This window comes from Quercus robur, chromosome 12 (assembly GCF_932294415.1).
Source record: "Quercus robur chromosome 12, dhQueRobu3.1, whole genome shotgun sequence".
Lineage (NCBI taxonomy): Eukaryota > Viridiplantae > Streptophyta > Magnoliopsida > Fagales > Fagaceae > Quercus > Quercus robur.
In genome coordinates, this window is record NC_065545.1 from 15,386,117 (window position 1) to 15,402,059 (window position 15,943).

Sequence of the window (15,943 nt, forward strand, 5' to 3'; positions counted from 1 at the left end):
CCCACGAGTCCTAGGAAAATTGGGATCACAATTGTTCCTAATCCAAAATAACGGAACCTAGCTCTAACAATCCTTGGAAATTCTCTACAAACATTGAGAATCCTATAAAACCTAGTCTATGATGCTCTGAGTACTTAACCAATGAAATGCTTACAAATACACTGAAGATGGTATACATCCTCTCCTCTGATTTGTAAACTAAAGAGTTGTTTAAAACCAAGCATAACAGCAAGCACAAATGCGAATCAGTCGGCAGCTAGTAGGAAATTAGTCGGCACTACATGTCTTTTACTCTTTTGCGTATAAACCATCCCAGGCATACACATTCTCAATTTTTTTTTTTTTTTTTTTTTTTTTTTGGGCTCAATTTTAGCATGACACAAATGCAAAAGAAATTATCCAAGTTAAAAAATGTGTCACGGTTTTTACACAGTTCAAAACTTCAAATAAACATCCACAGAACTCTTTACACATCCGAAAGACACTTTTGCCATTGTAGAATCGTCATGCCATACTTCCTCTTGTGAGTAAAGCAACGCAGCAAGTTGCTACAGACCAGGGGGTTTAAATAATGGAATCAAACCAAAGATCCCATCCACATCAACAGGAGCCCTAAGAGCTCTACTAAGGAGCTCGGGCGTTGTCGCTTCTCCCTTCCAAGTGTTGAACCATGGTCCCCCTCCTACTTCTACAGCTGCCATGTCACTTGTAACATCCAATATAATCTGTTAAGTAACAATTTTCAGTGTTAAGAGCTCCTTTAAAATGTTCCATGATCATCAACTAACAATGAAAAACTGAAACTTAAGGATGAAATGGTGGATGCTAATATTTGTGTCATCCTTCAAAGATAGCAGGTACAATACCCTTCAGTCAATGAAACTAGGTGGTATTTCACATGGAATGTATCTAACATGTATCTCATTAGAAACCATAATTGTGTGATATAAGCCCAATGTCTCTCAAATATAGCAGAACAGCAGTTTATGATAAAATACACCCCATCATTAGTGCGCATGATGAGGATTCTGACAAAATATCTGGAATAATGAAGATAAAACTAATTGAAATTTCACTTGTAAATGATTCATGTGAATCAGAGTTTAAGAAACCTTTAGGATCAAAATATAACTGATGAAACTAAAATGAGCAAATAAGAGATACTTTTGGTCCATTTATACGTAAGTAGATAATATTAAATTAGGATGCATGAAATACCAAAAATGAGAAAACCACAATGCATTAGTTTCAGTCCACTCTAACTGCAAGCTGAGAGAGAGTACAGTCTGACATTAATGAACGTATTGATACACACATCTTACCAATGGCCAAAAGCAAAATTCTTGCTAATTTCTGAGTGGAAACCCAATGAAAGGAAGATCATATTAATATTTCTACCCAGTGAAGAGATTTATGTAGCAGTCCATTATAGTCAACCGCGAGATATCTCGGTCAAGAAATTATTATTCGTGAGAGGACTTACTTGAATAGATTATCTAGACCTCATTGCAGGATTTTCTCACATCATAATTAACAATAAATTTTAAGATTTCAATAACTGTGTCTGAATGCTACACTTTATGTTCAATAAGCCAGTATAGCATGTGGTGTTTTTTTGCAATCTATTTATGATCAGATTGATATATAAGCATGAGAGAGAGAGAGATGAGAACACACCTTCCCCTTATTGCCATCAGATCTCCGCTCCCACAATTGCAATCTTAACTCACCAAAACAAGTATCTTTACAAGCTGGAGAAAGGCCAGACTCAGTTGTTGGAGCACGCAATGTCGTACCCAGATCCTTCGTCGTTGCCTTTACTTCAACCTGCCCCATAAACAAGAAACTATCTGTTATTGAATACGATCCCAATATAACCATTTGATCCTTCAAATGACCCTACAAACAAGGCTTAAAATGTTCAGATCAATAATTTTAAAACCAGCTTGCAGTATCTGCCACAGGGGTGCTGTGCTTCACATTTTCAAATGAATAACATGACCAAAATCATAGATTTCACTGGCAGCAGTAGGTATTGGGATTTGAAGCTAGTACACAGAGGAGATGACAATAGAAATATCTATTAACAGATGTACAATTACCTTATGTGTCTGATTCTCGGCAACAATGTACCAGTTACCCCAAGGAGCAATTTCCCAACTGACAACAGCATTCCATGGCACAAATTCGTAGAATATTCCACCATAGTGAACTCCAATCTGTACCAGTCAGAATCATAACATTTGTCAATACATAAAGAGGAGACTGTATTACTTGTTCGAGACAAAGCACTTTTATATGGTCTAATTTTTAGGCCAAATCACAAAATACAACCTATAACTTTGATATGTTTTCAAATCAATCCTAGAACTTTCATTCTTTTCATTTTAGTCCTTTAACTTTCATTCTTTTCTAATTTAGTCCTTCCGTCCAATCTGCACCGTCAAGTACACTTGAAATTTTTTTTTTTTTTTTGGAAAGTAAAAGCAAACTAATGGTGAAATTAGACAGAATGACTAAATTAAAAACATATTAAAGTTAAAAGGACTAAAATGAAAAGAATGAAAGTTCTAGGATTGATTTGAAAACGTATCAAAATTGAAAAGTGTAATTTGTATTTTAGCCAAATTTTTATTGGAAAAGTGCTCTAAAGATTTTAGGCATGTTTTATGCACAATTGGGCCAAGAGTTGGAATACATTTCATTTTTTCTTCATCATTTCTTCCCTTGATTTTCAAGAAGATGATAATCTCAAATAACTCCACAACACCACATTCCCAGATAAAAAAATCTTGACAAAGCATACTAAACTTCAGCCCATGAGCGATTTTAGTCCTTGAAGTTTAAAATGATTGCTTTTAGTCCTAATGTGTCTAATGGAGCTATGACATATCAATTAATTTTTATTTTGGCGGCCACATCATCTAAGGGACTAAAAGCAATCATTTTAAATTTCAAGATTTAACCAAACTTTAGGAACCAAAATTATACTTAATAATTTTTTATAAATAAAAATAAGTGAAAGTGAAGCAAATTGAAATTGACTTCCCCCCCCCCCCCCCCCCCAAAAAAAAAAAAAACCAAAAAAAAGAAAAGAAAAGAAAAGAAAAATACCAATGCAGCACTTTCAAAATTCTCCGTTAGTCCAGGTAGTTGCCTCAACCCACCGCCAACAGTAAGAGCAACTTCTTCACTTGCACCTTCAAAAACATTGCACTGAACCTGCAGTGAGACATCAGCCAGTCAGATGCTGACATTTTAAATACAGAGAGTTGAGCAGAACCCTCAGCGTCAATACACCAAAAGTTGAATACGCAACTAATGGGGAACAAACATCTTTTTGAAGAAGCTCTACTAATAAACAACATGATGTCTAACAATATTTCTAGACAGACCAAACAGAAAGTGGGCTCCATGATGCACAATGGGTTTGCAAAATAAGGAATGAAAGAAATAAAAAAAAAAAAAAAAAAAGGGTGTTTGGAATCACCACCAAACTGCAAAAAAGTCATCTCTAATCAGAAATTTTATTCAAAAAATATTGCTCAAAACTAAACCTGAAGCCTCTTTTTTAATAGACTTCAATGAGCAAATCAAGGCACAAATATGTCCCATAAAACCCTCAACAAAGTTAGAGCCCAAATTCAAATTTTAAAATATTCAATTATGAGATCAAGTATTTTAAATAAGTAAAAATGAGATAGTAAAATTTTAAACAATTTGGCTGCTCTCTCTACAACATTCTCCCCTAGTTGGAGAAAACTCGACCTCTAAGATGAAGCACTTCTGAGTTCTAACTGCAACAAGATGAAAAAAAAAAAAAAAAAAAAATTGTTCACCATATAAAATTCATTTGGAATGATAAAATCAAAGAGCGGAATAAATTATACAGCTTATCTTGATCCATAGGAAGCCACATCGTGTCATGCCTTTTCACTCCTTGCACAATGGAGGGTTGATGAGTAGCAAAGGCAACCAAACTCATTTTTCACAACATTTGCAGCCTCTAATTCTTGGCTCTCTTGTTGAACTTCCTCCTCATCAAGTAGTGACTTTTCAACAGGCTGTATAGGTATACCACACGTGGTTTAAGTTGTATTAAGTATACATCTACTGGCAATTGGCACTAGTATTTCTTTTTCAGCACTAAGTCTTAAGTGTACTTGAGGTTCCTTCAATAATTTCATTGCTTTTATTTTTTTAATAATTCTTTTATAATAAGTGGAAGCAATAATTTCATTGCTAACAATAATGCTTTGAGAGGAAGGAGCCATTGAATTGATCTTCGCAAACAAGTCTAGGACAGGTTTCAATATAGCTTCCACGTGTGTAGGGCTAGAAATTGCGTGAAAAGTCATCTTGTCTTCTTTAAGTTGTGCCACGTAGCCAATAGTAGGTCTATTTCCGCTTCAAACTGTTTCTTTTATTTGAAAAGTCACCTTAATAGGATTGGGAAAGATATTTCTCTTTATAAGACTGGGGAATATTTTTTTTTAGTGTTTTTTTTTTTTTTTTTCATTTCGACCCAATCATTTAAGGTAGGCTTGTTTCTCTAAGATGAAGATTCTCAATAATGGACCAGTAATCTTTAACTCTACCTATGAGCTTCATTGTGGCAAACCTAAACTCCTAGTCATCTCATAAACCTATTTCTTTTAAAAAATTGATCCGTCTCATCTAACCAATTGGTGAAGATCCATGGGTCTAGAAGACCATCAAAATTAGGTGCTTTCAATATAACCATACTACACTATAATAATAAGTTTCAACAAAGAATTACAACAAGAACCTAGACTGATGACTAATTTGTTTGATGCAAGATCTTAAACTCAGCACCCAAAAAATAAATAAAAAAAATCTATTGATTTGGGGGTTGAATCAGGGTGTATAGGTTAGGGGTGTGTTTGGGCTGAGGTATTAGAGTTTGGGGTTGAAAATACTCAGTAGATGAGACTAGAGAAAAAAAAAAAATTCAACCTAGCCTTTAGAACACAACAAATAGAAAGCAAGAAGGAAAACAAAGAAAAAAAAAATTAACCTAGTCTCAGACTGGGGCTCTCAAACATCACACACCAAATAAACAGCTTTTTTTTCTTCTCCCTCTCTTCTTCATTGCTTTCAGAAAGCATACATCCTTTGTTGATAAAGTAATGTAAAATTCATTAAAGCACTATTTGTACGCAGGTAGTTACGGGGGGCCAGCTTGCAACAGTGGCTGGGGTAGCAAGGGATGGATCTAGATGTTACAGTTCAGGTTCGCCTTAGGTCTGTCATGAGTTGTGGACATTGGTTGGACCCATATGGGATTGGGTTTGATATGGGTTTGTGGGCATAAAATTTTCTGGTGTTTGATTTCAATGGTGATGGGTGTGGGTGGGCAGGATTCTGTAAAGGGGGTTTGGGGCTCAAAGTCTTGCATGAAGGAGAGGATGAGTTTCATTGGAGTTGTGGTGGGCTTCATGGTTTATTTGGAGGAAACAATGGCTTAAACTAGATCAGATTATGCTCTAAGACCAAGTTGATGCAGAAAAGGTTTGCAAAAATAAAGAATAAAAGGAAGAAACAAGAAATCTTAGATTTCACCACCTAAGGGTGTTTGGAATCACTACCGTGTTATAGAGAATCATCAGAAATTTTATTCAAAATACATTGCTCAAAAGTATTCCTGGAGCCACTTTTTAATAGGCTTCAACTTTAACTTTAAGCCACAATTACATCCCATAAGATCTGCAACAACTTTACAGCCTAAATTCAAAATTTTAAAAAAAAATTAAAAATTAAAAAAAAAAAAAAATCAAATACAAGATAAGGCATCTCACATAAGAAAAATTATGAGATAATAAAATATTAAATATTATTGGCCACTCTGCTGCGTCACTCCACCAAAGGTGAAGTCTATAGGGCTTCTTTGACCATTCAGATCTACAAAACATAAGTCCTTTCCCTTCTTTTTAGCCAAAAAATTTAGCTCTTCAGAATATATGGGCAGAAAGCAATGGATTAGAGTAGCCACACCCTTTCAATATGGCAATGCAAGGGCATAAGACTCTCTCTTTGTATTGTAGATAAATATCCTCAACTATCTATTATTTCTTTCAATAAAATTTTTAAAAAAAAGTATAATTATTACGGAAAATGGCTATAGCTCATCTGCCTAACAAATAATGAACAGATAAATGTAAAGTTTTGCTATAGCAAGATACTAAATGAAGGGTGAAACAATTACCCAAAACCATTTTCTTGGGAATGCTCCACCCCAATTTTTTTCAGAATAAGAAGGAGCATTTTGAAACTCAATCCTTTCACCATCCCACTCTATCCAACCTGAAATTCAAACTTAAAACCTGAGGCCCTGTCCCAAATAATGCATGCAGATTTCTAAAGAAACAATTTTAAATGTAAGCAAAGAGATTCCAAGTGAAATACACATAATAGTCCCAAAAGAAAAATAACTTCACATTATTTCCAAAGCAAGTCACACAAAACATTAAAAGCTACCAGTTTTTTTGTTTTTAAATGATCTCATAGAGAGTATATAACAAAAGCTAGATATAAGCACTGGAAACATCAAATCTATCAGTACAAGTGTTGTCAGCCTGTCACAATCAATAATAGTTTTGTAGCATAACACTGGTTCAAAAAATTCATTTTAGATTTAAAGAAATTAATAGAGCTTCCCAAGGTCCACATCTATACTCCATTTGTTTGATTAGACTCTTCAATTCAGCAATATCTATGTATTTCATTACTTAATTCAACCCTTCACAAAATGATTTCTAAGCCCTTCCCATTCATACTTGCAACTACATTTTCAATAGTTAGCGAAGCGTTAAACTCACATTCATCCAGGTTTTTGTATTTGAACTATGAATTTTGACAGTTCAGGAGATCCAAATAGCAAAACACATGTTATGTACCATTAGATCTAATAGGAAGCCAATAACACTAGGAATAGAAATGTAATCGATCATTATTAATAATAATAATAATAATAAATTGTGACTTATCTCTTAGTAACTAACAAATTATGTATTCATGGATGAAGTAGATGTATTGTGTCATCCTTTTGATTGGAGTGAAGCATTAGAAAACTGTTCCTCTAGCTTTCTATCCACATTTTGCAATGGCATTCTACATTCACATCCTAATCTCAAAAAGTTCTCAATTTTAAACCCCCATGAAGATCAAAGTAATAGATATTAAGGGGGAGGGGGTGAAGAGTTGGTTTTTCACAGTAAATGATGCAGATATGCTAATACCAATTATTATGTGTGCATTTGGCATCAGCTGATTGATTTTTGTTGAAAGTGTGCTAAAGTATACTTTACTTAGAAAAAATGAGGAAAAAAATGAGGTTTTAAAAAGCTGAACATAAAAGCTAACCAAATAAGTTATTCCCAAACAAACACTAAAGTTGTTACTTATATTGATAGGTGTAAGCATTTTACTTAAGTAATTAACTAAAAGCAGTAATTCAAACATCAGAATGCCTACGCCTAACCAAAAATGAAAAGATTCACAACAAATACAATATGAATGACAAAGCAAAAGGATAATTGTGAACTAAAAAGCCAGATATTAATAGCCAATGCAGGGAAGAAGCCATGCCTGTTGACAATCCACCTGCCATGCATATTTGCCAATGGGGTTCAAAGACTGGAAAAGCTGCCAGCCAGCCTGCTGAGGACTTCTGTTTGGACCCAACATTACCCCATCCATAAGTAGGGCGGGTACTGTACTCCCAACGAGCAGTCTTCACTGTTTCCACATAATTTGACCTGTCAATGAAGAGCTAAGTCACATCTATCAAATAAATGAAGAGCAAACTCACACTACATCATTACTAATTTGACAAATTGGGCTACAACCTGGATGAACTAGTTTGGATTTGAGATTAACCTAAGCTAAACCCAAGCTTTTCAACCTCATGATCTACCCTACCCAGCCCAACCTTCCATCCCTACAATTCAGCCAGACCCAGAGTGTATGAAAATTTTGAGCTCTGTCTAGCTTGTAATCCAAGGTTGGGTCAACCTGGTCTTCAGGCTGGGTTGGGTTTATGCTGACTTCTACAAATGGTACTTAGCTCCAACTATGAAAAATAACTCATAGTATTTACGTGCTATAAATTATTTATTCCTTAGTCATCATTTAAAAACTGAACAAATATCAAAGTATTACAAATAAGATTAAGATTGATATATTTCAAATACAAAACTAAGAATAAAAAACTTATAAATATAAATATCTTTAAAGAAGAAAATAAAATAGCCACAAATAATTTTATAGGTAAAACAACATCAAATAACCATGAAATTAATCAAGTAATGATAGCCAATCAAAAATTAACATCTAATTTATATTTATTTACAAATAATATAATTTCTATTATTTTTTGGGTTGGGAGGTTGGACTACAAGTTGGGCTATGGGCTGGGCTAATGGGTCTTGGTTACAAGTTGGGTTTGGGTTGTAAGAATTTCAACCCTAGCCTACTTATCCGAAAAAAAAAAAAAAAAAAAAAAAAAAAAAAAAAAAAAAAAAAATTCAACCCTAGCCTAGCCCAGATTTATCTTGGGTAGGATTTTTTCAACATAGGCCCACCACAGTTTGCAAAGTCTGAACCTTGGTTTGCCCAAATTCTTGGGTAGGATTTTTTCAACATAGGCCCACCACAGTTTGCAAAGTCTGAACCTTGGTTTGCCCAAATTCTCGGTTGGTCTCAGATTGGTTTGGCTGGGTTGCCCCAAGGTGAACTATTAAGCAAAAGTTAGGAGGGCATCTTCTTTTTGTTCTTTTTTTGTTACCTCAACGAAAAAGTTTCAGATGGTTGAGGTATAGTCCTATATTCCAATACTCAGAGGATCTTTGATAGACTCTCTCTCAAGCCTTTTTTCTCTTCATTTTTGGAGAGTAAACCCACAAAATCAAACTCCAACAATCTCTCCATTTAATCGATTTTTTGTTTTTATTTTTGTTTTGAAGAGAGTAGCTCTGTAAAACAATTCTTGAGAGTAAAATATTCAACACCTGAATTAAAATATTCATTTGTCCCCTCTCTTTCTACCAACATCTTTTTCTCACCCCATTCTAAAAAAAAAACATCTTTTTCTCACCCAGCACCTTTCTCTCTCTTCATCACAGAACCCAGAACCCAACCCCATTATTTCCTCTCTCTCTCTCTCTCAGACGTCTCTCTCCTCACCCATCCCAATTCATTGATCAGTCAAAACAACATAATATTTTGCAAGTCAGGAGGACGACAATGACCATGCGCGGTGGAGGGCTAGGATGAGAGTGGCAAGGACAAGAGCTGCAGAGGGGTGCCACCGATGTGATTCATTCTCTCTCTCTCTCTCTCATAAAACATATTATTTTAATAAAATAGAGAAATGATAGAGAGGTTGTTGAAGGGAGTGTTGAAAAAGTGGATAAGCAAAAGTAGAAAATATGTTCTCTTTTTTTATTTCCTTCTTCCTTTAAATTTGGGTGAAAATTTGAATAGGCTACTGGAGATGCTCTTAATTTTAGTTATCCCAAAGGCCAAGAGCCTTGTACCTATAGTAGCATTGATAGGTTCTCCCATGAAGGAGAACTTGGATCTGAATTAGAGTTATTAAAACTGGCTTGGCCCAACTAGTCAAACCAGTAGGTGACCCAGCACATAGACCGGTCCGGGTCATCAATTGGATCAGATGTGCACAAGATCTGGTTAAAACCGATAAAACCCAGTAGGTTTTAAGCAAACCGTGTGATCCGGTTGGGTTTGTAAATTGTGTAAAATTACATTAGTAGATTCACCTTATTGACTTTTTTACTACTTAATGTATGATAATATGGTAATTTAAATAAGCGAAAACCTAAAGAAAAGAAAAAGAAGAGAAAAAACAAAAAAACATTGTTCTCTCATTTCTTTACTGTTTAATGTATGATAATATAGTAATTTAATAACAAATCACTCGCTTCTTTATTGTATAATGAATTATAATACAGTAATCTAATAACAAATCACCAGTTAGCATGTAGGTATGAGTATATCAGTATATGTTATATGGTTTATTGCTTAAACTTTCTTTTCCCTTCTTTTGTTTATGTTTTTTTTGTGCTTTATTTGTTTATTGCTTTAAGTTGAAGTCTTTAACCTTTATTTTTCTTCTATTGTTTACGTTAGTTTGAGATTTGCTTTTTTTTTTTTTTAATCCAAAATTTTAAGACAAGTAACAAGAATTTATTTAGCAAAAACTTTGTTGCAATCTTATGACATTCATTTATTTTTCTTGTGAATTTATAGAATTTCTAATGCTATTACTTGTTATAAGGAATATTTATATGGGTTGGATTCAAGTTACATCTAGTGTAACTCTAAATAATGTTACACGAATCAATATTTTTTAATTGGATGCGAATATTGACAAATCCACCATTAGATTACATTATTTTTGTATTTTTTTATGTTTGCAAAAGTTCAAGGTGACTAAAAATTAATATCCATATCATCAATCAATTGTTAAAATTCAAATTTTTGTAATTTAAAATAATGCATAAAATATGCACTATTTTAAAAACCAGGAGCCAATCCGGTCTGGATAAAAGCCCCAAAACCGGTCAACAACAGGAAAACCGGCCAAAAACCAGTCAAAAACCGGGGTTGAACCAGAAATTAAAAAAAAAAAAAAAAAAAAAAAAAAAAAGGTTCTATATCCGGTTCGGTTTTTAAAACCATGAAAATATGAGTTTATGGATCAAATGGTAAATAGCATCCGATTGATATGAAAATTGGCATGCATGTTAAGAACATATAATTCAATGGTTGAATTTTCAAAATATTAATTCAATAACAAATTATTAGGTGGTGTAATATTGCTTAGAGTTATACCAGGTGTAACTTGAACCCAAAAATCTCTCTCTCTCTCTCTCTCTCTCTCTCTCTCTCTCTCTCTCTCTCTCTCTCTCTCTCTCTCTCTCTCTATATATATATATATATAGACAAAGATTTGATTGAAAAAAATGATTGGGATAAGAACTAGAAAAGCCCAGTTCACTTTAAGGCCCAAATAAGGAAGCGCACTATGCCATCAGAATTTCAGCAAAATAACCCATATACATCCTGTGTATCTAACAGATTGCGATACATGACCAGAAAAAATTGTGTTACCTGCCATCATCACGAATGAATCCTTGATTCCATAATGGGCTGACTTGGAACCCTTCCACCACTCTTTTGTTAAATTCCTGCACAAAATAACACATAAAAGTGTTTAGAACAAACTTGTATGTTACAATTTACAAGCCATTAATATTCTCATGCAAATATACATTCTCTTGCTTTATCAACTTGAAATCATGGAAGATAATAAGTACTCAAACAGGAAAATTTCTAAAGTTCAAATATAAAAGGACAAAGTTTGCCCACAGTCAAATATAGAGCACCAGCTATGCATATAAATGCACTCCAACGTATAAAAAGGTCTACTAAATGACAAATAATTTTTTTTTTTTTTTTTTTTTTGTTAAGTAATGAAAAATTTTATTAAAAACCAAAGCCAACCCAAGTACACTTGAGTATAGGCCATTCACATCCCTCATAACTTCTAGCATTCCATTCTCGCCAAATACATCACGTCAAGCAATGTAGCACAAGCCTCCAAATAGCTATATTGCGATGTTGACTAAACTTACCCTGCCAAGAAGCTAACAACTCGATAACCCTATGCAACATAACCCAATGAATTCCAAACAAGCAAAGCATCGGTGACCACAGCTCATATGCTATAAGGCAATGAAGAAGAAGATGATCCACCGATTCTCCACACCTTTTACGCATGTAACACCTATCGAGGACAATAATTCGCCTCTTTTGAAGATTATCTATAGTTAAAATCTTACCTAAAGAATCAGACCAAAAAAAGAAGGCTACCCTAGGAGGAATCTTCGATTGCCACACCATTTTTCAAGGGAATGATATGACAGTGGAAGGGGATAAAATATGATAATATCCTCACACCTCAAAACCTTGACTCTTAGTTGGCTTCCAACAGACTTCGTCAAGACCAACACCCTGCACAAACGTGGAGTAAGTAATGTTCATAAACAATGCCAATGATTCTAATTCTCAATCATGCACTAGATGACAGAACTGAACATCCCAATGGATCCTTCCATCATAGAAACACATAACCTCCACAACGGGAGACTCCCTTGCTCAACTAATACAGTAAAATTCTAGGAATACTTCCTTAAGAGTACAATCCCCACACCACACATCCTCCCAAAATTTCACTCTAGTACCATCGCCCACATCATACTATAGGAGTCTTGAAAAATTCAACCAATTGCTTGTAATGAATTTCTACAGGCTTACACCATACACACCTGACACAAATTTTGTGCACCAACCACCCCATTCATTCCCATATTTTGCCTCTACAACCCTCCTCCAAAGAGCATCTCTCTCCATGCCATATCTCCACAATCATTTGCCTAACAAGACATAATTAAATTTTCTCAAACACCTAATACCTAACCCCCCATTTTGTACCGGCTTACAAAACAAAATGGGGGGTTAGGAACTTTCTTTGACCAAGGTAGTCAAAGGCAAAAGGAGACCATAAGGCGCCAAGGTCTAGTATCGCCTGAGGCGACAAAAAGGCACTAGCCCGAGTAAAGCAAGGCGCCAAATCTTAATATATTTATTATACATACAGAACTTAAATCATATGCACCTAGTGTATCAAATTATTTCAAAATAGGATTAACATGGTTTAGCCTCTATTAGTTAGTTCTAACAATACAATTTAAAACAAGCTTCAATATAACAGTAAGTCTTACAAAACAAATTGGTAAATTAATTTAACTAACAATAGGTTTTATAACATGCCATTTGAAATTAATAATCTAAAAATAGGTTTCACAACAAACTTCTATTTAAAAATCATCATCATAATAATAATAATAATAATAATAATAATAATAATAATGATGATGATGATAATAATAATAATAAAATAAAAAAACTTGAGGCTCTCGCCTTAGCGACTTTTTCATGGCTTAAGGTAGTTGCCTTGCTCGCCTAGGCTCTAAAGGCGAGTGCCTCACTAAAGGTGCCTCGCCTTAGAGCCTTTAAGGCGCCTTAGTGGTGCCTCGCCTCACCTAGGCGAGCCAAGGGGCTCGCCTTTGACTACACTGTCTTTGACAACCCTCAAACATTTAATAGCCCAAAATAGCTACTGATGAGAGATTAAAGTGCAATTGATCATAGCCAAGGACTACAATCAAATCTGTGATTGTATTGAATACATTAGATTTGTAGAAAAATGATCAAAAGAAAATCATTTCAACATTTATGCACAAAAATAAAAATCCAAAGTGGCGCATCAACCTGAGGAGGGACCTCCTTGTTTGGAGGCTTCAATTCTTTTTCCGCAATAAAAGTATTCCCCAATATTAGCTCATGCCTACCTATGAATTAAAAATTGTAAGTTAGAGTCAAGACTCTATAGAATTTGAACAAACCTTTTTCCATGTTAACATGGAAAGACTCAACACTATATTTCATAGATTTGAACCGTTAGACAACATTGTTCACCAAAAAATTAAAAAGAGCAGATCTCTAACATACTACCTTACCTAGAAGCCAAAAAAAATGCATTCAAATAAACGAAAAATATCCAAACAGTAACACCAAAAAGCCCCCCACTCCAACAAAATGAACTGTTGGAAAAAGGGGGAGCGGGAGAACAGGGGATAATGAAATTAAACAAAAACTACAGCTTGAAGAATAAAAGTGTATTTACTTTTCATAGCAAGTGCGCTGAGTATACAACACCTGCATAGAATGACAAATGCATGCATTCAGTTGTCTCAAGGTATATGGATGACACCTGACAAAAGTAAACTAAACTAAATTGGCTAAATATTACAGCATACGATAATTCTCTTGAAATATATATTGAAATAAAAAAGTGATATATCGTAAACCACCAAATGTCAACAAATGCAAAGGATCAAGCAACTACGGTGCCCCAAAACATCCATGAATACTGATGTCAAGGGACATCCATGAACGTATACATTAAGTTTTTAGTAAATACGAATTGAAACATGTGCATTTCATTTCCCAAATCTCAAAGGAAACATGTAAGCCCCTCACCAAATTTTTTGCAATCTCAGTAGCTTGCCTATGAACGATATATAAAGTGGGGAGAAAAAAGCACAGTTATGGGTGAATTCCCACTTCACATCCCAATAATTTCATTTTTGGGGGGCAAAATGTGCTTCAATTAATGTTGTGTGCGTCAAATCAACAAGTAATAATGTACTGTAATTGCTAATTTGACAAATAAGGATGATTATTACAACCAAGCATGATTAAGACAGGATAACAAGGATTACACTAACATGATTGATCTGATGCTATGTATGTCCCTTTTGAAGAAAAGACAATAAGTTGAACAGCTTAAAGCAAAGAAACTTACTTCCCCAAAAGTTACGAGATTCTTCAGAGTATTGGCAAATATACTTGTCACCTGCGCCAAGAATTTGAGCCCCAACTCCAGTATATCTAGGTCCATGCTGTGCTACTTCCAAAGCCGATAATTTCTTAGGGAATGCAGGATTCTCCACGGAATACATAAAGCAGAAACTCTGCCTGAGTTCCGGAATAGAGACCTTGAAGTACCAACCCTCAAAGAACTTCCTAGTGGTTCCATCAAAATGGTACCTGATTCAATAAGTGGGGAACAATTATGCGTACTTATAAAATAAGCCGATTGTTAATTAACCCAAAAAAGGTACTGTAGTCACCTGCTACTCCTGTCATTGTAGATAAATTATATTTACAAAGCCCAAATCACTTAACTAAAGTATTATAGCTCTGTAAAGCAAAACATATGCCATCCTGATCCATTAAATGATTAAATTCACTATTTCCTAATAACTTAAGCTTCTGTGACAATCAATGTCTAAACCTTATCTCCCACGTGTAAAGGACTGTGTTAGATTAAATAATTAAATTTACCATTTCCTAACACTTAAACTTTTGAGACCATCAATAATTTATCACATAACGTAAATTATTCATAATACTCGACACAAAAACCGAGATGAATACCACGGGTTACAACCTAGTAATGCTAAATGTCATTGATCTTTTTTTTCAGTTGCTTCAATTTTATCCACAGCAAAATCAATTCAAGGGAAAAAATCTTAATAACAAAAATTCAAATCCAAACAATTCCAAATTCAAATCCCTAGAGGTTAAAAAACTCAAAAGTAATAGTTAAATTAAATTGAATTGGAACGAAATTACAATGATGAATTATGAATTACCCGCTGTGAGGGGTTCGAAGCTCTCGATTTGGAGGGGTAGGCACGTAGAGGGGACTAACAGAGGCCGAGCTTTGCTTCTCTGTTTCAATGGTGGAGGACGCGTTAGATTCACCTTGTGAAGTCGAAGTGGAAGCGAACACGATCGGACTCGTTCGAAAACCTAGCTTCGAAGAAGGTTGAGGGAGATTGAGCTTGAGTTTGAGTGTGGAATTGAAGTTCGTGGATGGAAACCCTAAGTTGGGAGAGAAATGGCGAGGTTGATGGCAGAGAGAGAAGAGCTTTGTTTCCATTGCGAATTCGTTTTGGAATTTTTGATCAGAGAGAGAGAGATTATAGAAGTGAAATGAAAATGGACATGTGTGTGGGATTTGGGAGTGTGAGATTGTATGCAGAACACATTTGTAGTGATTCGTGAGGGAGAGAGAGTGGAATTGCGTAGTGTTGGAGTTAACAGTTTTGACTGTTGTTTGTTTTGAAAATCTTTAAAACGAAAGGTCGATATGAGAGGTCGTGGCGGGCAAACTAGTATTACTCAACAGACAAATATGGTGTCACTATAGTTATTAAACTCGAACATTAACGGGGGTTTGTGGTGGTTCAACTAGTCGATCTCGAGT

The 15,943-nt window shown here is 34.8% G+C and overlaps 1 protein-coding gene across 1 annotated transcript; it reads right to left on the minus strand.

The window, feature by feature from the left end:
• Positions 1-384: 384 nt before the first annotated feature.
• Positions 385-15,797, minus strand: LOC126710516 (tocopherol cyclase, chloroplastic). Its single transcript, XM_050411001.1, has 10 exons — positions 15,327-15,797; positions 14,474-14,718; positions 13,378-13,457; positions 11,155-11,231; positions 7,609-7,778; positions 6,227-6,324; positions 3,115-3,222; positions 2,103-2,219; positions 1,678-1,827; positions 385-725 (listed from the first exon to the last, which is right to left on the minus strand). The coding sequence occupies exons 1-10, from the start codon at positions 15,614-15,616 to the stop codon at positions 549-551; spliced, it is 1,512 nt and encodes a 503-aa protein (XP_050266958.1). The 5' UTR covers positions 15,617-15,797; the 3' UTR covers positions 385-548.
• Positions 15,798-15,943: the final 146 nt, after the last annotated feature.

Coding starts and splice junctions, on each gene's coding strand:
- LOC126710516 (XM_050411001.1), bottom strand. CDS start 15,616: ATGGAAACAAAGCTCTTCTCTCTCTGCCATCAACCTCGCCATTTCTCT. Junction 7,779..11,154: donor TTCATTCGTGATGATGGCAG/GTAACACAATTT, acceptor CTTCATTGACAG/GTCAAATTATGTGGAAACAG. Junction 1,828..2,102: donor CCGAGAATCAGACACATAAG/GTAATTGTACAT, acceptor TTTATGGGGCAG/GTTGAAGTAAAGGCAACGAC.